Here is a 25,549-nt window from a genome sequence, read left to right as displayed (position 1 = left end):
TATGGCATCTGAGTACTGCCAGTGACATAGCAACTGTAAGGTATTTGGGGTCCTACTCCAGCAGCATGCAAACCTAGAGGCATCCAAAATGAATAAATCCTTCAGAGACATTAATTCCTGTTTTAGTTCAGAAAGCAGATCTGGTTACGTTGGGATCAGCAAATAAGAGTTTTTATAAATACTACCCAGAAGGCAGGAACTCTCAGAAAGAAGAGAAATTCAGAATCACCCTTAATTCTATCACACAAGTTTAAGCAAAAAGAAACATCCACAAAAGCTTCCCTACCCTGGACAAATACACTGACAGCTGATTGATAAGGCAGACAGGCAACAGCACCATACCCTCCCATTATAACTTCCTTTCAATATTTCAACCCCACCATTACCTGTTTGCCACAATGCTTGGATAATAAGCTTTCTGATTTTCATCCACTTTCATGTCGTTCTGCTTTATGAAACGTTTCTGCTCCTCAAAGGCTCGAATTACGCTGACTCCCAGGAGGGTCTCATTGAAGTGAGAATACACAGGAGAACGACTGACAGACTCAAGGCGTTTGAGCTGGCGAGAAGTGGCCACATAAAATCTCTGCGAGTCAGAATATGAAAATTACAGTTATGTCCACATTACATTTGACAAGACGGAGGGAATCATGAGAGAGTTCCCTGCCATTTGGGCTGTTAGTTACAGAGATTCAACCTACATCCAGAAATACATGCCTTCTCCAACACTTCTAGGCCTAAAAAGATCACACTATATACACTGTCTTTAAACAACTGCAAGCCAAACCATATCATGTGATAGCCACTTTCTTCCTTGCAAACTTACTTAAACTGTACAAAACTGAGTCTCTGAATCACGCATCATTGCCTTTAAGACGTACTAGTGGAGCTTTACAGATTCACTAATTCAAGGGTCAAAGCCAGAAATCAGCTCCTTCTCTCACATCTGTACTCTCTGCCAGATTCCTAACAGTAAAGAGGAGTGAAGCAAGCACATCCTGCCTACGTAAGACAGGAGTGAAAAGCTGCCATTGCTTCTCTCGATTGGTAAACAAGTTTCTGACAAAACAGACACATGAGCAGAAAAGCATACATAATTTTCTAAAGGTCTTCCCAACTCTTTCGTTTGGAAGAAAACTTTAGAAAAGTTCATAGATTTTCCACATATGGGCTCTAAGCAACGAGATATATGCAGTTTACCTCAAAATCTAATGGCTTAGGTATTAAAGGATTACCTCTTGCACACAGAAGTCACTCTGCACATGACAACAAAAGGAAATGCTCTGCTGTAGTCAGCTAATCAATAAGCTATGCAAAGTGCAGTCAGTCAAGCATGACAAGTCAAACACACTAAAACCAGACCTATTCCAGAGTGAGAACAGAACTGTCTTAAGTAGAGGACACGTAACTGCTGGTCCAGCTGACCTTGGCCAAGCCCCTACCTGCACAAACAAGTAGACAAGTCCCAGAGGTGGAATAATGACAGCAGCTATAGGTGTGGCCAGTAAAATGATGATACAAGCCCCAATGACGTTAAACGTTGAGCCCATGAACATCTTGATGATTGGTGGAATAGTGGAGTCAATGGTATCTATCTCCTTAGAGAAACGGTTCACCAGATTTCCACTGGGTGTACGTTCAAAGAAACTCATTGGAGACCTGAGGACATTGTGCAGCAGGTTAAGGTGCAGGTGTCGTGAAGCAAATATTCCCCCTATTGACACAGCCATCGAGTAGCCAAATACAGCAATACCTGGAACAGAAGACTTGTTTTTAACTGCTCTCATCTCTCACACAAAACATTTTCCTTCATTTTGTCAACACGTAGAATTAGCACATATCTAGTACAATAATCCTGAGAATTGGAGTTCATTACCATTAGACTTGACGACTACTTAAAGAAATTAAAAAACTTTTTCAGTGAAAATAGCACATTTCTCTCATGGAAGTATTTTTCTCCATTAAAAAAAAGTGGTGTGTATTGCAATCAGAGAAAACGCCAGCCTACGCAGCTCGGCAAGGCCAAGGCAGCACAGCTAAGGCCTCCTGCGACAGACCATCCCTGCAAGCCGGGCAAGCACAGTTTTTTGACAGGCCAAAGGGCCATTTCTCAGATCAGACGTTTTGTCACCTGGCTTATCAGCCCTTGCAACCACTTTTGTTCTTGTTTTGTATGAATGAAAGAAAACCAAATTCAGTAACTAAACAGACTGAATAGTTTTATATGTCAGTGTATTTGTTGTTGGGTTTTGAAAGTTTTAACAAACTTTCCTCTTTCTATGAAATAAAACCTCAGTCCTTAGTAAACTGCTGCTGCAGTTCTGGGGATACAAGGTCACCAAGAGCATTAGAAACGTTCTGAACCAGCTAATATTACAATAGGTAAACCAGGCAAACCTTGAGAAATTCCCAGTGCTCCATACACTCCCAGTCTGACATTTGTATACTGCTGTGTTCCATTGATAACAGGATCATCTGTCCATAAACTCAGCCAGTAGTTGGAAGCCAGGGAGGCTACATGGTTACACATGAAGAGGAAAATGCTCAAAAAAGAGATAAAGAGTCCAATAGCTTTCATGTAGTCCCAATATACTGTTGCCTTTACCTGAAGACAGAAGGGGGGAAAAAAATGTGTGTATATATATATTTTTTCATATATTCATTTTGCAGATTAAGTTTCAAAGCCAGCAAATTCCCTTTTCTTCAACCACTATTTAAAGTTAGCATTCCTGCATCAAGCCAGACAAACATGACAATTACATGCTAGAAAGCCACTGACCTGGAACACAAGTTGCAAGATGTTCTGTGGATATGTGCCAAACCCAGTATCCCTCCAGGGCAGGCACACATGATCTTTCCCTTGTCTTCCAAGGGAAGGAAAGGGAGAGCGCTGCTTGAAGTAACACAGAGCATCTGTGGCAGAGCCAAGAACTTCACTGGGGAGTTCCAGATTTTGTCTCTCTCTTTTTACCACAAGATTATACAGCCTTTAATTAAACCCTTGCTTCATATGGCTTGTGCTCTATGATCTATTGTAAAACAGGACTCCAGCAACATTGCTGGGAGGTATAACTACCATTTTCCCAGGAACCACACTCTCCAGTTTCTCAGAAAGCCCTGGGTTATCCTAGGATTAGATACTTGTGTCTACAGTGGAAAATGGGCTTAAATTCAGCTGAGTCAATTCCAGCTCCTTACACTGAAGGATAAATTTCACCAGGTCACCTAATTTGTTACAACTTTGCAACCTCTTTCTAAAAGAACAAACTGCAAGTTTGCCATTTCTTTTAAGCTTTGATGTGGTTAGGCTCATCATCTTAAGCAGAAGTTTTGATGTCAACATTCTTTCTGCAAGCAAACCCGGGGCTCTGTTTTGGGACCAGAGAGCACAGCAACACTTTCATGAAGCGCTGCACAACAAGCAGCGAGTCCCACAATCCTCTCAGCCCTTTCTCACCCCAGCTACACGGTCTTCAGAAGCTTTTTTTTTTTTCCTCATGTGGACTTTTCTGAAACCAAAAGAGGATGCAGGAAGTGGGAACAGGAGACCTTACCCTCCCGGTCTTTGCTGTGTCAGCCTCCGTCAATTTCCAGGAATTCTTTTCTGCAAGTGGCTTCTGCAGCTCTGCTGTGCTGCTCTGGTGCTGTGACTTCCCAGTCTCTCTGCTGTATGTTGAAGAGTTGCTGAGCTGCCTGTTAAAAATGCTAATTTTTAGTCTTGGAAAATATAGGCCAGGTGTCTGCTTCATAAATACACTTCAACACCCTATGGCCACAAGTCACTAGCTTGCATTAGTCTGGTGATAATCAACCTTCTAACAGCCATCATCTGGAAAGTGATTACCATTGTTTCTGTCCCCCCCTCGCTGCGCGCTCCTAATCCTCCCTGATAGCATTCACTTCTCAAGTACTCATTTCCAGATACAAGCTAACTGGCTAGGCAGTCAAATAAATCTTGGCTGAACAATCAAACTCCAGAAAGAAAAATGCCATGGTGAACATCGACATCATAAACAGTGCTGCTGTTAAAATGCTAAAATTGTACCACCACAGGCAACAAAACAGGCAATTTTATTCCCAGGCACTTACTACCTTCCAGATTTCTAGCGTCTCTGGAGTGCCAGACGAATAAGGCATCGGCTATAAAATGATTTTGGGAAGGTACTGTCAGTGACTGCATTGGGCCTCTCTGAAGTGTAAAAGCAGCTGTACTATGCCAGGGTAAAGGCCCACGTAGCACTACTTGCTACCTGTCAGTGGTCAAACCCTTGCAAAGACTACTAAAAGTGGCCTAGCCAATACAGTACTTGTCACTTTATGTGAGCCAAATCCATGGTATCTCATAACAATGCAATTGTTTCTGCACATGGAAGGCTGAGTAGCCTAAGAGAAAGTCACAATAAGAGAAAGGAGTGTATTTGTCTTTAGATTAACTTTATACTCCTGGTAAAACCATGCCAAGGTGTTCCGCTCCAGGCTGCGTTATTGAATTGCCTTCCATGCCAAACTGTGCAAATTCAGTGCATATCTAACAAATGGGCTTACAGTGCCCTGAGATTTAAGTACTTCTTCCAACAAGTGGACTTGCAATATACACCTGTTTTGGAAGAATGAAGACCTGGCTGAGGTCAGAACAACCAAAACTGGAAGACTTTTTCAACAGCAATTGTCAATGCCACACTGTGCAGGAGCTGGGATACCAAGCTGCTTACCAAGCTGTACACAGCAATTGGCTGAGACTAGAAACTTCAAGGTCAGCCAAGAATCACAAGTGCAAACTCTGAAGTACTAAAATGGAGCACGTGTATATTGCAGCTGTAGGTAAATATTTCTTCCAATAAATTAATACTGTTAGGTCACATGGTAGGCGTTCCTCTGCACACTCACAAAGGAGCTCAGGAAGACAATGGCAGGAAAGCAACCTTCTGAATGACTCCCAGGGCCACCAGAGGAACCATTGGCCCATTAAAGGCCCATTTGCACAAGCCCAGAGGAGCAAAAACAGGTCACAGCTGTGGGACCATGGACATCCTAGCCAGCCCTGTACACACACATGCAAGACAGCCTGTACCAGCAGCAGAAGTGGGGCTGCAGCCTCAGGGGCTTATGTGCCCAGGTGCTAGCAAATGGATGGATGGCTGGGATCCAGCAGCAGCTGCTAAGCAAACTGTTTGAGCTCAGCTGCTGGAGGGACCCACCTTGTACATATATATAATACATTCTTACTTGTGAACCTCCATCCTGCTCAGCCAGAGAGGGGAGCTAGATGAGGTCATTGGTGCCCTTTTCTTTGTGTGGTTGCTCTAAATGTTTGATCTGCATGGCCTGTCATGCATATCCATGCTATATGTGTGTGCTCTGTGTGCGTATGCTTGCTGGGAATGCATCTTCAGCCTCACTACTGGCTGGACCTTGAGCCATGGAGCAGCACCAACCTCACCTCTTTCAGGCTGCTGTGTGTGGTATGACAGATTTTCCTCCCACAAATACTATAAACACCAAGTTACTGTTTGTCCACGTCTGAGTAAAAGGACAGGAAATCAAAAATAAAAGAGAGAGACTGCACACCTATGCATCAACTTTCCAGGGGCTTCATTCACAATCGCTCCGTTTTCTACAGGCTTTCCTTCCTTTCCAGATGGACTATTTGCATCTGGGGGGGAAACAAAAAAGAAAGTAAAGTAAATATGAAAATGGTAGGAAGAGACAAAGGTTTAATTACAATTGAAAATGCCAGGTGCAGTCCCAGAGTACAAACAAAGGGGAGAACACAACTGAGTATTTACATATGCTAACAGATAACTGATTAGATGAGCAAATCAGCGTAGTTCCACCCCCAACAGGATTAGTTGACAAGACAAGGAATATTTATTTTTCTATTTTGCTACCAAATGTAGGTCAGCAGTAACAACTTAATATAATTATGAGAACAAACTTGATGTTAAAGCACACAATACCAAGTCATGCTATGACTCACGGTGGAAAAAAAACACTCCAACCATCTTCTGTTTTGCAAACCACATCGTTAATACAGTTAACTATTTTCATTTCACAAAACAATAAGACACTCTAGCAAATGGAGTGCAGCTATATGAACAGATGGCAGGTGACGTTAACTTCGAGCCTTCCTGCAAAATGAGGCAGGAAGCAAGGTACAGAGGTCCCCTGTTTTTAAGCAACCATAGGAATCAGATTCGTTCAGGCAGAGATGTTTCTATGAATGTCACTTAAGAAAAAAAAGGTTTTTCATCCCATTTGTAACAAGGTGTAGAACACAGATCAAATTGCCTAGTACACTTCACAAAACCTGTCACCTTGAATTATTAAGCTTCCTCTTAGAAATTTAGTTCAGCGTAATACATTGCCATGAGCAAAATTCCTAGGTTTGAGTTACGCCATCTTTTTCCTAACACAAATGACTTTGATCCCTAAAAAAAATACTGTCAATTATGTGAAACTCTATTATCATGTATGGAAGTTAATTCAGAATTTCTAACAAAAGGAATTTTTCATTTAAAAGAGTCTACACAATCTATGCGGACAAAGAAAATCTCACCTGCATCCATTAAAGAGTTATGCAGGAAAATTAGCGTAACTTCAAATTCTAAATGTTCATGTTTTTTATATAAAAGCAAAATATATGCATAAAACAGTTCATCAATACATCAAGTAGGGGCTGCTTGAACTTAAACCTGTTCCTTCCTGTGCCTGTCAACTGAGCATTGGTTCACTATTCCAATAACCCAAAGCTAAACTGTTCAGTGTGATCCAGAAGCAGAAAAAAAGGAGCAGAAACAATGACAAAAAGTGAAAGCTTCAATGACTTAGTTCTTATTTTTATTATATGAATAAGCCCAAACAAATACGAGACTCTTTGTTATTTGAAGCACTTTATACATTTTCTTTTGAAGAGCTCCCATATGGAAACAGCAAGCATTCCAGCGTCACTGGAGCTCTAAACCCATGTGAACAAAGCAAAACCACAAGTAAACCTTCCTCCTTTAACAACAGGTCTTACATTTGATTCCCTCTTGTAGGCTGCAAAGGGTTTCGTGCTTATACTGCATTTACCTCTTCTGAGAGGAAAGTACTAAAGATTGCCATAGTAAATCTGGCACATGCACCTAAGATATAACAGGTGTATAGGGAACAGCGATAGGGTGTGAATACCCATACGAGAACAAAAGGAACCTCCAGGGATCAATCTTGAGTGCTCCCTCTCTGGGTACGCTCACTACACTCCTAAACCCAGAGGGGGAGATGCACCTTTAAAGGTTATTCAAAGCTTCCTCATGAAAGTAAGATCAAGATTCGCTGCTGACGTGAGTTATCTACAAGCTGACGCTCCAGTTATTGTAGTAGCATAGAAACGAGCAACACGCAACCCAAGCCAATGCCTTATGTTATGTAGCTCAAGCTCTAATAATGACTCCATCTCTTTTGTAAAGTACAGCTACTTGCGCTGCTCCACCACAAGCACTAGTAAAAACCCATGGCAAGAAAGTAGTTACCTGTCTCCAGAGGTTGAATCGTTCCTTCTAACGAAGGATCGGAGTCTAAAAGCATAATAATTAACTTTTTCCAGAACACACACAACCAGTTTTCAACCTTTACAAGCACAAATGCATAAAAGTAGCATGACCTAAACCACAAAGACATACAGAAGCCCAAGGAAGGATCAAATTTACTGAAATGGATCTCCTTTTAATCCCACCCCTTGTATTAAAACAAAAAAGGAAACCTTGAGGAAAAAAAAAAAAAAAATCCACCATATGGCTTCAAGTGACAGATCACAAAACTTCCTTCAAGATACACGCTAATGGGGCGTAGAAAGTGTTCTGCTATTGTCTTTCTTTAGGCACAGAACTGCCATGAGGGGAGAACTGTGGCAGCACAGACTTCCTTAGTCCTACCTACGGTGTAGTGACCAATCGCCACCCCGCATGGGCAGATTAGTAAGGACCAGTGAGATACTTCCCTCTTCCAAGCTTCTTGGTACCCTACCAGCGCTCATCTTGAATCAGTATTTTCTTCTGCCATCTGGAGACTGCAGAGCTTTTACCTTATGAGAGAGAAAAGCTGCATTTTGCTAGAAGATGAATTTAAGAGGAAAGAAGGTTATTTCCTGAGCCAGGCAGGTGCTTCCCAAATGACCACTGGGGTCCAGACTCCCCAACATTTGGAACTTCTCACCATTTAGCTCTTGCCTTCCATGGAGTCAAAACGGAGAGAAGCAGTCAAAAAGGAGAGGAGCACCTAGTCCTACCAAAGGGCACTGGGACAAGCTATTCTAACTACCAATTGTAGTGCTGTTGAGCCCAACTCAGCTTTACACTGTTAGAAAGAGGCTCAGCCCCAAAATACAGGTGTGCTGGGCTTTACTGGGAGACAGTATTGATCACAAAGGCGTAATGCTTTCCTTTGCTGATGCGAAACCCCAGCCCATAATGCAAAAGTGGCCATTTATATTATGAAACACATGCTACTACTTCGTTTGTAATACAAAAATATTGTACAAAGAAGCTATCTTCTTTTCAAACTTAGCACTTTATACGTTATTTCTCAATTGCAGCAGTAAGGGAGAAAAACAGACATTTTTACGGAAGTCAAGCAGGACTCTGTGAATCCGACTCCTGTACCATACTATGTTTTCCACTAATCAGATATCAACTTTCTGCTAGACAACAGCCGGATTTTGGAGAATCGAGTCCATAAAATTTAATGGGGAAAAAAAAAGACATTCAAATTGAATGCCTACAAGTGACAGATCAAAAAAGTTCCTTTTGAAATATACAAGACCTGTACAATGTTAAACTAAACCCTACAGGCCAGACCCTTAACAGTTCTAAAAGAGTACTTTTACTCCCCTTTCTCTCCACACCGAAGCCAAGTCAGCCTGTTGTACTGACAATCCTGACATAAAAACTGAGCTGAGAGTCACAGAGCCATACGCTGGGGAGACAGCCTAAACCCACATTGCTCTCTATCAAGTACAGCCCACAGATTGCAAAACAGATTTAGATTTAATTGTGCTGCACACTTCATCTTTCAGGCACTGTAGTTAAGACCAAAGGTGAACCACTCTTAAAAATATTTCAAATTTGTGGTCTGGTTCTGGTAAGTTTTACCACTTTTACTCCCCACAAACATGTTAAAAATAACTCCAGGCTTTGCAAGAACAAACTGAAGTTTATGGTGAAGCCATCTGGAAAACACAGCAAAATCCCTATCCCTGTGCTCCTTAAAACAAAAGGCTGCATCCACTATTTCAGTTTGTATGGGAGCTGGGGGATGGATGGTCATAAGACAGGTAGTCCTAAAGCACCCATTTGCTTTTCCTGTTTTGCAGGAAGAGCTGCCAGCCTGGAAGGGGCAGGCATGCTCACAGCGGGCAGGGGCACGCTACGACTCCACGCAACCCACACTGCCAAGAATAGCACTGGCATCACCAAGTCGGCCACGCTAAATACAGAGAAGGGAACAACTGCTGAAAGCAAGATGAATTTATATGCTTTTTTTGTGCAAACTGGTAGGATACATTTACAGGTAGTTCCAGTTGCTTTGGGTAAGATTACTCTTTGTAGACACAGCAAGGCACCCATTTCACTTATTCACAGGTGAAAGCAGCAGTGCTCCACGCTGCACCCCCTGCGCTGCTGCCATGGCCTTCTGCATCAAGGGGGAAGAAGGGGCAGCTCACCTACCCAGCCATCCTGCAGACTAGGGTCGGGACAGCTTCCTGGAGTGAGCGTTCTCCCATGCACAGAAAAAACACTGAAGCTGAGGATGGAAGAGAAGCAGGTAATCCTCAGGAATCCCCAAGGGAGAAAAGAGCTGGGAGGTAACAGGGAGAAGGCTCACAGCCCAAACCCAGAGGCCTGGGAGAAGAAAAGGTTTTCCCCAGCCTTGCAGAAAGCAGGATGTATTCCTGCCAGAAAGCACCAACCCATAGTTTTCTGTTGTGCGCCAGCATAGTGTTTTGAGGCTGCCAGCATGTAGCGTCAGAGACAGCCTCCTGTGATCTTGCAGAGTCCCCCTCTCTTTAAAGCAGGCATGCAGCTCCCCTCCAGCTAGCTCAGACTGGCTCCCATCACAGCTTGTTCTGCATTTATCCAACAAACTGTGTTTTTTAATAATATTTTGCAGTCTCTTACACATCTGATAAATATTACCCCTGTGAGCCAGACAAATAACGCCCCTATTTTTCACTTTTTACCATTGGCAGAAGATCACTCAACCAAAACTGAGAAATAAGTTTGCTGTGATACGACAATTCTTTCTGAATCACCAGGGTCATACTGAAGTGCCTTGTGTTAGACAACCGCAGGCAAGCATAGCAGAAGATAAAGCACTGGCTCACTTTCCAAGAGAAGATTTGGTATTGAAATGGAAAAGGAAAGTAACTTAGTTGAATGTAAAGACTTCAACAACTACCACATGCTTAGAAAGAGGAGTAAAAGAGGCAAAAGAACAAGGCTATTAAAGGAGGCAAACTGTTGCGGCTTAACCCAGCAGGCAGCTAAGCACCACAGTTTGCTCACTCCCCGCCTCTGCAGTGGGATGAAGGAGAGAATTGGGAAAAAGAGAAGAACAAAGGTAAAATTACAAGAACTCAGGGGTTGAGATAAAAACAACTTAGTAAGAAAGAAAAAAAGTGAACAAAACAAGCAACGCACAATGCACTCGCTCACCACCAGCCAACTGATGCCCAGCCAGTCCCTGAGCAGCAGCAGACAGATTTTGCTTCCAAAATCTCTTCCCACAATACTCCTCACAGTGGGAGACCCCAGCTATAGAACAGTAATTGCTGCTCACAGACAGCGCCCACCCAAGCCAGCATCCCAACTCGTGAAGTGACATCTGACACACGCCAAGTGACCTTTCTGAGATGAAGGCTAGCCTACAGCAGGGCATCCTGACCTTGAGCTCAACACATCACCCTCATATCAAACCCCCTGTTGGGGAGCAGGATGTGTGCGAGGAAGCCAGGAGAAGATGCTGCCCTGCACATCCAGGAGACAGACTGCTCATTCACAGCCTCCAAGTGCAGTCTGTGTTGCCAGCCTGGATGGAAGAGGACACAGCTGCAGAGAATAAAGCAGACCATCACAGCCCTCCCACCGTGCACTTTCACACCACCATCTAGAGCAGCTCCTTGCCGAAGGCAGCCATCCATCACCTCTTCAGTGCTTCGCAGCTCCATCGGGCAGCTAAATATGGCACCACTTCTGTCTTCTCCTGTGGCAGGCAATTGAGGAGTACACTTAAAAATTGCCACTGCTTTCCCCTCTAGAGAATGGGCAGGAACCAAGGGTTTTCCAAAAGGAAGAAGGTGAAAAGTGGGTTCAATCTCTTTCTGGAAAGCCTGCTCTTCAGCATTCAGCAACAGGTATTTGTTAGCAAACTGGCGTCAAGCACATACCAACAACTTCACCCCAGCCAGCACCGTACAAGCACCCTTGCAAACACTCTTCACACTTCCGCATTCATATGTGGAAGATATCATGAAACCACCACAGGCAAGCCACTGAAGAGAACAAGCTGAAGGCAGCTAGGTTCCTCTATTAAAATCCACACCTATCTGCAGGAGAAAAAAAGAAATCCTACCCCAGTACAGCTTTACAGCTATTTGAAAAGCAGAAGCAAGAGTCAGGGGTGTCAGCAAAAAAAAAAAATGAGCTGCTTCTTCCTCCTCCCCATGCCCAAAGCAATTCTCTGCATAAAGAAGCAGAGGGAAATGTGTATAAACCCCTGCTGACTCTTACTTGACCTCACAACCACTTTAATTTTACTACAACAACATTTTCACTACAGAACTGCTCCACATTTAAGAATGTGCATTTCACCTCACAACCTTCAAAGCCCTCAAGAAACACCTAAATCTATACATTTCTATAGGTTTATCACAAGAAATAGCAGCTTCCTTTAACTTTCCTTCCACAACCAGTACAATCAGTGTTTTCCCTTTACCATGACTCCCTTAACATGCCACTTATCAGCTTATCCAAAAGAGGATTTATTTGCAAGCTTACCGCTGTTCTCCATGCTTTGTTCAGCATTCGCGTACGTACGAAGAAACTCTGCAAAAGCTCCGTCTTGCTTCAGCAGCTCTTGGTAAGAGCCCATCTCAGAGATTTCTCCATCACTCATTACCAGAATTGTATCCATTTGGGGCAGATAGTTGACTGCATGGGTTACCAAAACCCGTGTCTAAATAGTACATGAAAAAAAAAATTATTCTAGTGTCTCAAACTGGTAAATACAATGGTTAAACTTCTGTCCTCGCAGCTTGAATTCTGGGCACAATACAGTAATAACTATGGATTCACATGGAGCATTTTTAAGAAAAATGACTGCTCTTGTCTTTTGACTTCTCCTTCATTTAATTTTGATTAGAGAAACCAAAGCATATTATATAATAACACTGTTCTCATAATAAAAGTCCCTAAAAAAAAAAGTCAGGAGAATCTTTTCATTTTTCTGATGTTTAAAACCAAAGTCTGAAGATGAAACTTGACAGAGTTGGAATCATTTGAACTCGGCAAAGAAAAACAAATCATTTCCCAGAGACTAGTTGTTATATTATTACGTACTTTATTTTTCAGGATTCCTTTTGGTCCAATAACTTTTTCAAAAATATGTTTCCCAACATGCGCATCAACAGCTGATAGAGGATCATCAAATAAATAGACATCTGCGTTACAGTAAACTGCCCGAGCAAGACTGACTCTCTGTTTCTGTCCTCCAGACAAATTGACACCCTGGAGAAACAAGACAGTAAGATCCTTTATTTACAGCTAAAGAGAGATGCCTTACTGTAGTTTGTGGAAGACAGAAGTCATAGGAGATTTATGCAAATCAGGGAAATTTCACCATTGTCTCAAACAGATCTGCATCACAAACTATTTACTAATGTAGCATGAACAATTACAGTTAAAAATCGCCTCTTAGAATGGAGCACATCTGTAAGTTACCGCTGTCAATGAGGGACTAGTAAAAAAAAAAAACAACAACACTGTTTTACTAGTCTTACAAGGAATTAACCCAGACCAGACACACCTCATTCTGTACATTCTGAAGCTGCTTTTCTTCTCAGTTATATTTCTGCAGGGCTGCCTCTGATCTTACCAAAAAAAACCTCTAAGAGCAGCTTACAATTTGGTTGGCCTGCTGACCACCCAAGTTTCCTGTATGGAAAATAAAAGCTGCTCTCTTGCCTCACTCTGGACCTGGAGCTGTCAGTATGCAGCTCTACCCCATCGAGAACCAGTCAGCAGGGCACAGCACATATCCCTTCCTGTCCTCTGGAGAGCAACTGCTTAGCAGAATGCCAAGCAGGTTACATACACATACAGGCTGCTGGCCACGTGTTTAGGGGACACCTGGTCCTGCCCACACACTAAATTGATTTAGAGCACTAAATCATTTAGCAAGTTTCTAAATCCCACACTGCACACACTTGTGCAACCAACAGCCACTTTGGGTATTGCTTCATTTAAAAACAACAACAAAGACACAAAACAAAAAAACGAACAAAAATCCCACCTCACTTGAAGTGTTCAGAAGATTCTTCTCTTCCTGTTTACATATATTTTTATGCTCTATGACCGCGACAACTCAGAGCTTTTTAAAAACATGCATTGTAAGGTGCTTTTACTTTTGTAATTGAGAAAAAGTTTCCTCCCCTTTGAGTATTAAAGACAAAAGACACTGTTCAAATTTTCCTGTTACTCTAGAGGATTTCTATTCTGAATGCTTTCAATTCAACACAACTTTAAGAGAAAGTAGAACAGAAGTCACAAGGCCTTATCTACAGGCAATAGTACTGTTGTGGTAGAGCAGGTACTTAAATACCTTTTCTCCGATTTCTGTTCTGTCTCCCGTAGGAAGAATCTCTATATCAGGCAGAAGTGCACAAGCCTCAATCACACGCTTGTACCGGCTCTCATTCATCTCCCTCCCAAAAATAATATTATCTTTCAGAGTCGCATTTTGGACCCAGGCTTGCTGAGGAACATAGGCTACTGAGCCCTGCAAGGAAAAAGAAGAAAATCCTTACTCAGTACTTCGGACTAAAAGCCTGCACATGAAGTCTAAGCACAGCAGGGCTTTGTGAGACTGGCAGTCCTCATTAACCCACAAATTGGCAATGTCATTATGGAACCACGTCGTCAAAGTGTGTGCTCTTGGGGTGGTGCCTCCTCCAACATATTTTTGTAATCTCCTCTACATGCAAACGTAACAAGGTGTATTGGTGGAAAAGAAGAGACTTCAAATAAAACATGATTCTCTGACAGACTTAGAGGAAATATTTGTTTAGAGAATATTTACACAATTATTGAATGTCAAAAGTTATTATGGCTTTGTTCTTTCGTACAGTTATAAATTCTGTTCATTGTAAAACAATTTAATCCGGAATGCAGAAGAGATTAACAATGGCGTCCCTGCCAAGAGATCTCTACTGAAAGCAGGGGAAGTTGTTCTTATAGAAAAGAAGTCACTTCAAAGGAAGAGACTCAGCTGCTGCGAAGTATTTTGCTTTGAAGAATGGTTCGGCCTTCTCTGTCTGCACTGATAAACAGTGATTCATTTCTCACTCACTTTAGTTTTTCCAGAGCAATTTTGGAGATGACCAAATGTGCATTTTTTTAATGTAAGATTTATTTGTTTTGCTCTCAAACAGCAGCTTTTCCCATGTTTGTAACCTTACCCAACAACTCTCTGATGTCTAAGAAGATATGAATTAATACTGCTCCTCCTCATGCTGGAGTATGTGTAATAGGGTCTCTCTCCCATACCTGGCTGCCAGCAAGACTCAACAGAATATTCATCTTTGAGACTTCTATCATTCTAGATATTTGGCTAAATCTGAAACTGGCAGATTTAGAGTTTGTTGGATCAACTCTTAACAGAGAGAATGTAGAGTATGGCATAAACATAGCTGCTAGGAAATCAGGCTATAAGTGCATTCCTTTGAAAGGCTCTCTTCCCCTCTTCACATCATTTCAAGTCTAGAATCCCTTCGGCAACACCCACAAGTAGCAGAACAATTATTCAGAGACATCACACCTTGACAACCACATAGCCTTCCTTTTTGTCCATCTCCCCCAGTAATGCAGACAGCAATGAAGACTTTCCACAGCCAACTTGACCAACAACAGCTATCAGGGAGCCTTCAGGAACAGTGAAGTTGATGCTGAAAATAAAGTGCACATAATTCAGCCTTGCTTGCTGGCACACCCCAGTAGTTAAACAATCCATTGACCAGCCCATATAAAGCCAGATGCAATGTGAACACCCACTGCAAACGCTGACACAGCACGTGAACTTAAACCACTTGAAAATGCAAACCTTTCTTTCAGAAAGTGCGTAGCTCTTCTTATACTTAGGACATAGCATCCTGATATGTAATCAGTCAACAAGAAAGAAATAGTCACTTCCAATATTTCTCTTAAATTTTCTGTAAGCAGAAATGTAAATACAAATGCATGTTCCCCAAATAGCATCCTTGCCCTAAAGAACATGCAATTTAAAACCCAAGATCAGCCAAAAACGAAGGAAGGGAGTGGAGCACTGGGAAGACAGGGCTGGTAGCTCTATCACCCCAGTTACTTTGGTAGTCATACTATGTACAATGTTCTTCACTGGTTTTCTCCAGCAAAGGAATCAAGGATTGCTACAGTTCAGAGAGAACGGGATTTTTAAAGGTAGTCTCTGAGGACATAGTGCAAAAAGATAAGAGACTGGGGATAATTAAGAGGGGACAATATAATTGCATCCTCTAGATGGAGCTCATCCCATCTGCAGACTGTAGCAAGAGCTTGAAATCTCTACAGCTTTCTCTCCTCCCATCAAACCTCTTGCTACTCCCATCTGCATTTCAAACTCAATATTGCAAACTCCTCTAATTCATGAAGCGCCTGGTTAAAATACAGTATATTTTATATATATATATATATATATATAAACGCACATATATAACATTTAAATATAAATAACCAGATGTTATTTGTTTTCCTGTTCCTTTAAGGAAAAAAACTCTTCTGCAGATAGACTTTCTAATTTAAATACAGATAATCTATGATTCAGCACAACTACAGAGTAGAACAAAGAGTACCGATTCTTACCTATTCAGTGAAGGAGGATCATTTCTGGACCAGCTAAATGTTGCATTCTTTACAATAATACTTCCTTCAGCTGATGAACAGAAAAATTATATTTACATAAGTGTCAAAGCAAGCAACTAAACTGTATGCTCTGAATCATGCCACAGAAGTAAATCTAAGTACAGAGAAATAGAAGTATAAAGCTACCTTTGTAGCAGAACAACTACCTGCTGCTTACCAGAAGCTTGTGTTCTGTCAGTCAAAGCAAAATAATAAGCATAAGAATGGTAAGTCTAACCTCAGCAGAGAGTCTGAAGTTACACATCTTTAGTAACCAGGAAGTACACAAATGTCAGCTGTAAGATGCTGACTAATTCAGCCATCTCCTCCTTTACCCAGCAACTCTGCTGCAGTACTTCAAAGTCAGTTCAAGAAATAAAGCAGCCTCGACCTGACTTGTGCTTCAAGGAGAACATCAGCTCAACTGCTACTTCTACGTGGAAAGCTGAATTACCACAAGAATAGGGGAAAAGAAGTCAAACTACCAAATAAAATAACTTTGACCAAAATCAGTGTTGAGGGAGTCAGAACGATTTAGGTTGGAATGGACTTTTGAAGATCATCTAGTTCCAGCCACCCTGCCAATGGACAGGGATACATTTCGCTAGATAGGTTGCTCAAAGTCCCATCCAACCTGGCCTTGAACACTTCCAGGGAGTGTTCATCCACAACCTCTCTGGGCAATTTTTTTTCCCCACTTAGAGTGAGTCCAGAGGGTCCAGAAGGCAAGAAATACTTAGACTAGACGTAAGTTTGAATCAATACAAGTACAACCCATCATGGACAAAATTTATTTTAAAAATCCATTAAACCCTAATATAAAGATTTGTGAGTGAGGTATAGTACTGGTTATCACCTGAGAAAGGGGAGGAGATATTCCCAGAAGGAAGATGGGGAAAAAAAATACATCAGATGACTGCTTACAGGAAAACCAAGTGAAGTCATACATAGGTCAGCTAATCACATGAGAGGGAGGACTGGGGATTTTACTATCTTTGTAATAAGGAAGGGAAAAAAAAAATGTTTAGAAGTGACCAACAGTTAAATCAAGGTTTGTCTTGCAAGACAAAAGGGTGTTGGCTTTTCAGTAAGCCTGCCTTCACGGTCATCTCTCTCCAACAGCCCTATATAACCACAGCAGCAGTACTAGATGTGTTACAGCACAGAGTAATGCTCTCTGCACAGAATAAAGTGGAGGCATTTGCCAGAACTGGGACTTATCCTTTCTCTTTGAAAGGTGCTGACGTGGTATACAATTGCTTTTCTCAAGAGTGGTGGGTTTGGAGACAGTGTTAATTCTCATCCTCTTAACTTTCAAATGGGTACACTTGAAACTGTCCAACAAGTCATTTATTCTGTAGTTTGGATGGAAAATGGTGAGAGGAGAGAAATTACACTTCCGTAGGTGGTAGAAATTCTATATAACTCACTTTTACAACCTCCCCACCCCCCCTTTTTGCTTTCTGGCTGAAATCAGTGAAATCCAGCAAGATGCAGTACATTTGTTACAGAAAAGCAGAAGAAATGCTACAGAGCCACCCAAAACTTGCACAAACACTTTTCCAACAATACTGAAACTCACCGTCTGTGGTGGGACCCCTGATTATGCTGTCTGGATCTAACTCTTCATGTGACAGAAACACCCTAAGGCGCTTCAAGGACACACTGGCCTACATAGGAAAGAGATGCAAAACTCTCTTATATTCTGTTCATTATAGTTAAGAGTGGTATTTTACACCATGTATACATTTCATCATTTTTACACATCCCTCCTTAAAACCATGGTATTTTTTCTTGGACAGGCATTAAGCTCGCATTTCCCAGACCACAAGAAATACGACTGATTTCAGGAACACTTGTCTACTGTACCTGGGATTGAGAATTTTGCTTTTATAGCATTCAATACACAAGAAATGCAAAGCTCCTTTACTGTGATTACTGACTTTCACCAGAGGACTTTCTCTAAGCACAGAAATGTAATCTTTCCACCCAATGACTATTTCTGCACAGAAAAACTTGTTAATAACTGAAATCTTACTTCTACTATGCTGCTGATAACCATAGGAAGCATGTTCAGTGGAAACCTGAGGATGTTGAATAAAGCTAGGGATACAAATGCCTTCTGAGCATCCAAGACGTTGTTCTTGTCTATTTTGACATACACAGCAAAGGTGGACAAGGCAACCTGAAACACAAAGTGTAATGGTTACAACAAGGGTTACTTTTTTTTAAGCCACTAACTCAAGAAACATAGTCTGACAACCAGAATCAGAGATTTGCAAAACAAAGAAAGAGCAATGCTCTGATAAATTCCTTGTTCCTGATAACACTTTTTGCAAAACAAACATTTGATTTTAATGTATTGTTGTAAAAAAGAAGTTGATGGTGCCTCTTGGAAACTTCTGAGAAGGTGCCAAGTGTTCACTTTCTTCACATAGCAAGGGTGAAGCCACAAATGGCCTAGTACTTGTGGTCACCCTGCAGAAGATAAGGAAAGGAACGATTGCTAGCTTTGTTTCTTCTCATTCACAAAGAAGTCACTCCCCTTTGTACCAGACACTAGGATCAATAACACATATATACTCAAAAATAACCCAATACTAGCTCATTTTATATTTTGTAGGGACTACCACAACCCTAGATTGCAAAGTACAGCCCTCTTTATCCTGGACAAATATTCTAAGAAGCTTTAAATGTTACTGCATTATAAAGATGAAGCCTTACAGTACCTAGACAGTTCACAACAGAAAAGTTTTAAGATCCTTGCTGAACAAAAAATGACATTGAATCCCTGCTATCATCAATCATAAGGTACAAAAATAATTGTATACAGTTATTTACATTCTTTAAAAGTATGTTGATTAAGTTATAATAAAACTAAAGTAAACTAAGTTAAGCCAAAGAAAAACAGCATAACCCCTCCCTATCACAGGGAGTTTTCACTTGCAGATCAATTCCCTTCACAGCCGTTTCTTCCATGGTAAGAACACCCATACTTCAGTAGGTAATAGGAACAACTCTTTCACACACATTGACACAACAAGAAAACAAGGCAAGAAAACATGGTTGGCTAACTACTAGTGACCCTCTCCCTCAAGACTTGAGGCCATTAGCTCAAATGCCTGCAGAGGAGTCTCACCTAAGTACAGCATCCACTTAAGACATTCGTATTTATGTTTAAAATCTGACTGCTGTGAAGCCATGTATTGTTCTTCTTACGGCGGCTGACTCAGCTGTGTCTGGTACAGTAGCTTGTTTGTACAATCCTTAGTTCGGACACACATATCCCAGGGAGAAAGCCCTCCCAGAGAGATCAAAAACAAGACAGGCTCCAAAGGATAACTTCAGAAGCAGCATGCCTGCACTCTTGTGTTACCAACAATTTGGCTGAAATACGCCCGTATCAGTACAGACAGCAGCACAGGAGGTACCGCACAGCAAATACCTCCCTGACACCATTACTAAACAATGTGTCCTGCCATTGAAACAGGAGAAGGAGTAGAAGAAAGTATTCTGCACATCAAAAGTGCTTTCAAATAGGCACCTGCATAATTCTCTAATCAGAAGTTTAGAGGAATATATACACTAAAGAATAAAAATCTGGAAAACTGCATGTTAAACAGCAGTCTTACACTTCGGGCTGTACCGATTTCTGTCCCAGTGGCAAACCCTCTAAGGTTCAGGACCTTCGCAACATACACAATGTGCACTGAAACAGAGCTACTCATTAGGGGAATTCATCTCAGACTCTGAATAACAGCATTAAGGAGTCCACATGCATGGTTTTATTTAGAAACTTCATTTAATAATGTATTTATATTAAAATCATTTCAGACTTCTTTTAGAAAAGCATTCGCTTAAGAATGCTGCTGATATTTCCTATCCAGGGCACTGCTTCTTCTGCCTTTCATCATGCCCTGAGCATAATGTAAACACTACATAATATTTGCAGGAAAGGAATCTGAGATTGGAAAGTACGCTTAAACACCTTCAACTGGAACAGCACATATTTTATCCTAATGTAGTCATGGCCTCTATTTGCTTCTGCGTACAAGAGCCCTGGCCCACTGTTCTAATAGGGTTTGAAGCAACTTTGATGTGATCTCACCCTTCTCTCTCTTTTATTAGTCTGAATGTAAGCTAGCCACAAACACAGTGGAGATGTTTCACATATCAAGAATATTTTTTTTTGTAAATAGGAATTTAAAGCAATCCCAGGCTATGCAATGGCTTTACCTCTCCACATTGCTCTTAAATAGATGTGGGGAGAACCCAGGCCAGAGGCACACTTGGCGTGCAATGTTCCATTAGATTTAGGAGTCTTATCCAAGGATCTGCTGCTTTCAGAAACATACTGAAACAAGGGAACTTTTTCTTTGTTGTTGAGCACAACTACCACCTGGATGGCACTGTGCACATCAGTAATTTCTTCTTAATCTGACAGTGCTTTTAATGTTAGGTCCCTCGAGAATACCAGCAAAGGTAGAAGGAGCGGGGGAAAAAATAGTTTTAGTTTTAAATAATTCAGTCATTAACTCTTAAGATACATTCAACATGGATCTCACTAATATCCAAAGAAAACAGAAGAGCCTTTTCATAGGGAACTGTGGAAGTATTCCTACTTTTCCATTCATTACAAAACAAAAACAAGTTCTCAAGTACTGCTTTGGAAAGCATGATCCCAAACAGGAGAACAGACCTACAGATTTGTTTCACTTACCAAAAAAGGAGCACAAACCCAAGTGAAGGTAGCCATCGCAGCGAGGTAAGCAGATTTTTTTAGGACTTTGAGCTCTTTCTGCCTGATCTCTAATACCTTCTCTCTGAAGGCTAATTCCCAAGCATAAAGTTTCAGAACTTTAATCCCGTTGAGAATTTCATTCATCAGCTTAATTCTGTTGTCTTTGCTCTTCATCTGCGCCTTCTAAAAACAACATTGCAATAAATAATTAGCAGAGCACAATACTTGGCAGATCCACAGAGTTCTCAGCTTTTATTTTGCAATGGCAAAATTTACCTCATTATCATCAAAAGCCTACTAGATTCCCAAGCAGGAAATCTGAGACACTATCTGAACAAACAAATACACAGAATGAACACATTTTAAAACAATTAAAAGAATGCTTCATACAACTAAAAACCCAAACCAAGATCAAAACAATTGTGGTACCGGTTTAAGTGTGATTAATTCTGCACCAGAGAGCCTCAGGGCTCAGGTTCCTCCTAAGTATAACATGCAGTTAAAAATATGCCACTCTAACCAAGCTTTGGTGATGCGCGGCTCACATCTAACCTTACACAAAACCCAGTTTTGCTTCATTTTCAACGCTATCAATCACTTCCTGACGGTGTACTAAAGCAAAAAGCTTTCTATTCAGCAGAACGAATACAGACCATTAGGAAGAGGGAAACCTTTGAAGAAAGTATTTTAACGAGGGCTGAGCAAAGCTGAAACGATGTTCTGACTCAGCACCCAGCAGAGTTAGCAGACTGCACCAGGACAGCTATCTCAGACAGCTGTTACCAGGGGCAGCGTGGCTGTGACAGACTACCTATTTCTACTTCACCCCATGTAGGAAACGAATGCTGTGGTACGTTCTGATGAACACCTAGAGATAAAATGCTTCATTCAAACAAATTAGCAAATATCAGTGGAAATGTGTTGAACTCATCTAGTAGTGAAGTTTTTACCAGAAAGCACGGAGCTGTTGGAGGTTGTTTTTGCGATAGAACACATGAGAGTTTGAGCCTAGATTTACCTACTTGCACCCTCTGTAACTAACTGACCGTCTCTAATTAAAATCTACTATGACCCAAGAAGAGCCAACCACCGAGACTCCTGCCTCCTCATCCCACCTGGAAGAAAAAAAAAAACAGCAAGAAAAGACACACCAATACTGCAACCACCATCCAAGAAATGTAAATATTTCACTCATTTTAACGTTCATTAGGCAAACAGTAGCACAAGTTTCCTCTTGAGTTCTTAGGCAGCAAGTTAAAAACTAATTTCAATCCAAACGTGGCATTTCTTGAAGCTGGCTAATCTTCAACCTTGCTGTTAACTTCTGAAGATTTTTTAGACGATTATGTATAGACGTAAGGCTGAAGAATACATGAATTCGTATTTATTCTGCATACACTTCATTTCTGACCCTTCCATCCTTTCCCTTTTTTAAGCTGTAAATAGGTAGGGGGCACAACTCAGAAAAAAGTCAAAGAACCGTACACATTTCTTAAAAGCACTGTCACATACATAGAGCTTCTTACCTGATAGGTTTTGGTCTTCATTGCCATCACTGCATTTATGGGAACCAGAAGGATCATAACAGCCACACCTGCCAGTACAGAAGGACCTAAATTCTGAAGAGAAAAATACACAATTGTAAACATTTATTCAAAACCATTTTTTAAGATTCAGGGTCAAACCATTGCATGTGGTGCAGAAAAGCATTCTGAAGTATCTTTTCAGCATCTGCTTCCCTTTTCAAGGGCAGCTTAGGAGAGGATGATGATGATCCAACATGGACTTCAACTTACGTTTACGTGCTTTGATTTTTGAAACTTAGACATATATAAGTAGCCTGAATACAGAGGCATATTTCGCTCAAGGGAGATTTTAACATTTGACTTTTGTTCTGAAGTAGAGAACTGTGCAGAGAATAACCAACTTCTTGATCAATTTCATCACCCTTCTGACTGACAGTAAGAACTGGAAAGAGACAGCCTGGTGACTGGACTAGAAATAACAGGCTTCTCATATGATGACTCTCTGAGTGTAGAACTAGGACCACTTTTCTTTAAATCACATGATAAATGAGATATTGTAGGTGTTGCAGTCCCCCCAAAATTAATAGCTCCCATCTGCATCCTACCCACATACACTAGGTTATACAAATTCAAAGCCTTCCTTCTTGATAACTGTGAAAAAAGTAGCTCTGAAAGAATTCTGAACAGCATTTTTTCCATGCTGCTGTAAACACTCCAGTGGTCTGAGCAACAGCTCTCTGCAGTCATGACAAAAAGAAAAAGCACATTACCAAATTCAAAACAGCATACAACACATACAATACTCACCTGCCACAGTAAGTACAATGCTAGTATCACCTGGAGGGGTGCAGACCAAATCATGTTTATATAGGTGGCCAAGTCCATGAATCTCTGAGCATCCACAGACATTAGATTTACAATTTCACCCACAGTAGAAGTCTTTCTGGCAGAATTTGTGATAACGAGTGCCTAGGTGCAGATTTTAAGAAAAAACAACATGAAAAAAGACTTATTCATTTCCTTTTCCTCCACTGAATTTAAATGGCTTTACCAAGCTTCATCTTTAAGCATCCTTTTCACGCTTCATGTTCTGTTTACCCTGCACATCTTAAAAAATGTAAGTTGTGTTGATGGAAGATGCACTCCGGTTAAATTAAAAATAGCAACAGGTATTTGCAAATAAGGTTGGTTGGTGTTTTTATTGCTTGTGGAGGCATAGGGGTTGCTTTTCTCTTTTAAGCGTAAAAAGTAGAATCTTCGCTTCTTGTCACATATTTTTCTCACACACAGCAAACAATCCTAAGCTTTCTAAAATGTTCCAGATTACTCCAGGAAAAGGCGGTACTGCCCGTTAAGTCACGAAGTAAGCTGTAAATGTAGATGCATCTTAATTTTTGCACAAATTTAAGCAGTTTCACCCCCAGTCTAAACGAGAAAAGGTTTCTTGTTTACCAGTGGGAAGGAGGAGTTGCCAGAAACCAGTAATTTTGAAAATTGTTTTCATCTCAAAGCTTTATATTTATAAATTAAATACTCTCTTATTTGTATTAAGAGTTAGGAGACTGCTGGGCTGATTCCTAACAACTTAAATTATTCAGACCTAAGCAGTGCATTCTCACGGCCGCTGAGTGGCATCATCATATATTTAGAAGAACCACTTACCTTTCGATAAATTACACCAACAATAGCTGTTTTGAGCCTCATTCCAGTTACAAAGCAAATATGAAAATACTGGTGAAGAATCAGTGTCTGAAGACAGGCACAAACAAACAGCAACCCAGTATAAAAGTAGCCCTGCCAGTCTGGGGCATGTTTGTCATTTACAAAGTTGATTAGCAATCTGTGGAGAGAGGAATTAGCAATCCTGCCATAATGAAATCAAAAGGAAATTTCAGGGTTACAAACTTGAATTATTCTAAACATTTCATGGGTCATGCAAGCACCCAAAATATCAGACTTAAATAAAACAATTAAGCTACCTTAGAAACTGGACATCATTTTATACTAGGACACTTCATCCCCTCCTGCTAACAATGTAGTACTTTAAAACAAAAATATCACATGCCTTATATGCACAGCATTCTCTTGGAGCTATACTGAAAATTCTTGCATTTCCTCCAACTCAAATGCAGCTACTTCTAGTTGTTTTACTACTGCTCACCTTAAAGCATACAATCTCTCCTACTGCCTTAGCTCAGTGCTGCTTCACACACTGTGACTTGTGGTTATATAGACCTTTAGATTTCTGAGTAGTCCCACAATCATCACAGGTTAGAAGTATACATTAATTCTCCTGATATTGCTGAGTATGCTCTTGCCTGGCCTTCCTAGTGTTGGAAGGGAAGCTATGATGTCAAACATTTAGCATATGATGTTATAATTTTAAAACCAATGGGCCAAAATCATCCGTGTGCATGAAAACTTGCATGATAGCTCTACTCCATTGATATAGCTAGAAGCAAAACAGCTTGGTGACTGACACACTTAAAAGCATGACTTAAGCACACTTAAAAATCTGTCCACATACTTTTAATTTGATAATAAAGTAAATAGGTCTTACTTCAAAATTTCTGGGCCTGCAAACATCAAGAGATCGTGTGCTGCTTTAAACAGGAAACTCATGAGAAAATACGGTCCAAAAGTTTTATATAACACCTTGAATAAAGATGCCTCATAGTTCTTCTGAGATGGTTTTATAATCAAAGCTTCAGCCTCTTCTGTCACATCACCATTTGAGTCACTTGACTTTTGCTGCTTTTTGGATGAGTATAACATGTTTAATGGTTGCCTGAAATAAGAGTTAAAATATATTGAAGGTATACAAGGTAGCCTTTACTCAAGCCTAAAACCAAACAGAAAAATGCACAGTATACAATCAGACATTTACTTCAACTAGGCTGATAAAAGTTTCTGATATTAGCCAACTCGATGGCCTGTCCCTCTTACATCACTCTTCATTTTAGAAAAAAGTGTCCCACCAACAGGGATAGCTATTTACTGCAATTCTTTATAGTTTCAACTGGGTTTTACTGTTAATCTCTCCTATAGCAGTCCAGGGGAATGAGAAATAGGGCTGTAATCTGTGATAAACTCAAAAAACAAAGGATGTTATTATT

General features: G+C 40.8%; 1 protein-coding gene across 4 annotated transcripts in view; it reads right to left on the bottom strand.

The window, feature by feature from the left end:
- The window catches only part of ABCC1 (ATP binding cassette subfamily C member 1 (ABCC1 blood group)), a 57,616-nt gene that overhangs the window by 8,228 nt on the left and 23,839 nt on the right, over window positions 1-25,549 (bottom strand). For 3 of the 4 annotated variants that reach the window (XM_080557351.1, XM_080557348.1, XM_080557350.1), the window contains 17 exons: window positions 24,994-25,221; window positions 24,096-24,297; window positions 23,241-23,402; window positions 22,434-22,526; window positions 20,887-21,090; window positions 18,205-18,351; window positions 17,749-17,836; window positions 16,128-16,197; window positions 15,070-15,196; window positions 13,855-14,031; window positions 12,594-12,761; window positions 12,033-12,210; window positions 5,569-5,653; window positions 3,555-3,693; window positions 2,398-2,605; window positions 1,443-1,753; window positions 387-586 (listed from right to left, as the gene is read on the bottom strand). In XM_080557351.1, coding sequence (XP_080413477.1) covers window positions 387-586; window positions 1,443-1,753; window positions 2,398-2,605; window positions 3,555-3,693; window positions 5,569-5,653; window positions 12,033-12,210; window positions 12,594-12,761; window positions 13,855-14,031; window positions 15,070-15,196; window positions 16,128-16,197; window positions 17,749-17,836; window positions 18,205-18,351; window positions 20,887-21,090; window positions 22,434-22,526; window positions 23,241-23,402; window positions 24,096-24,297; window positions 24,994-25,221 — 2,787 coding nt within the window. The remainder of the gene's footprint in view (window positions 1-386; window positions 587-1,442; window positions 1,754-2,397; window positions 2,606-3,554; window positions 3,694-5,568; window positions 5,654-12,032; window positions 12,211-12,593; window positions 12,762-13,854; window positions 14,032-15,069; window positions 15,197-16,127; window positions 16,198-17,748; window positions 17,837-18,204; window positions 18,352-20,886; window positions 21,091-22,433; window positions 22,527-23,240; window positions 23,403-24,095; window positions 24,298-24,993; window positions 25,222-25,549) is intronic. The other variant, XM_080557349.1, reaches the window with a different exon arrangement.

The sequence above is a fragment of the Anser brachyrhynchus genome (assembly GCF_964034855.1).
Source record: "Anser brachyrhynchus genome assembly, chromosome: 15".
Classification (NCBI taxonomy): Eukaryota; Metazoa; Chordata; class Aves; order Anseriformes; family Anatidae; genus Anser; species Anser brachyrhynchus.
Note: the sequence above shows the minus strand (reverse complement) of the source record. Positions and strands in the feature narration are given on the sequence as shown.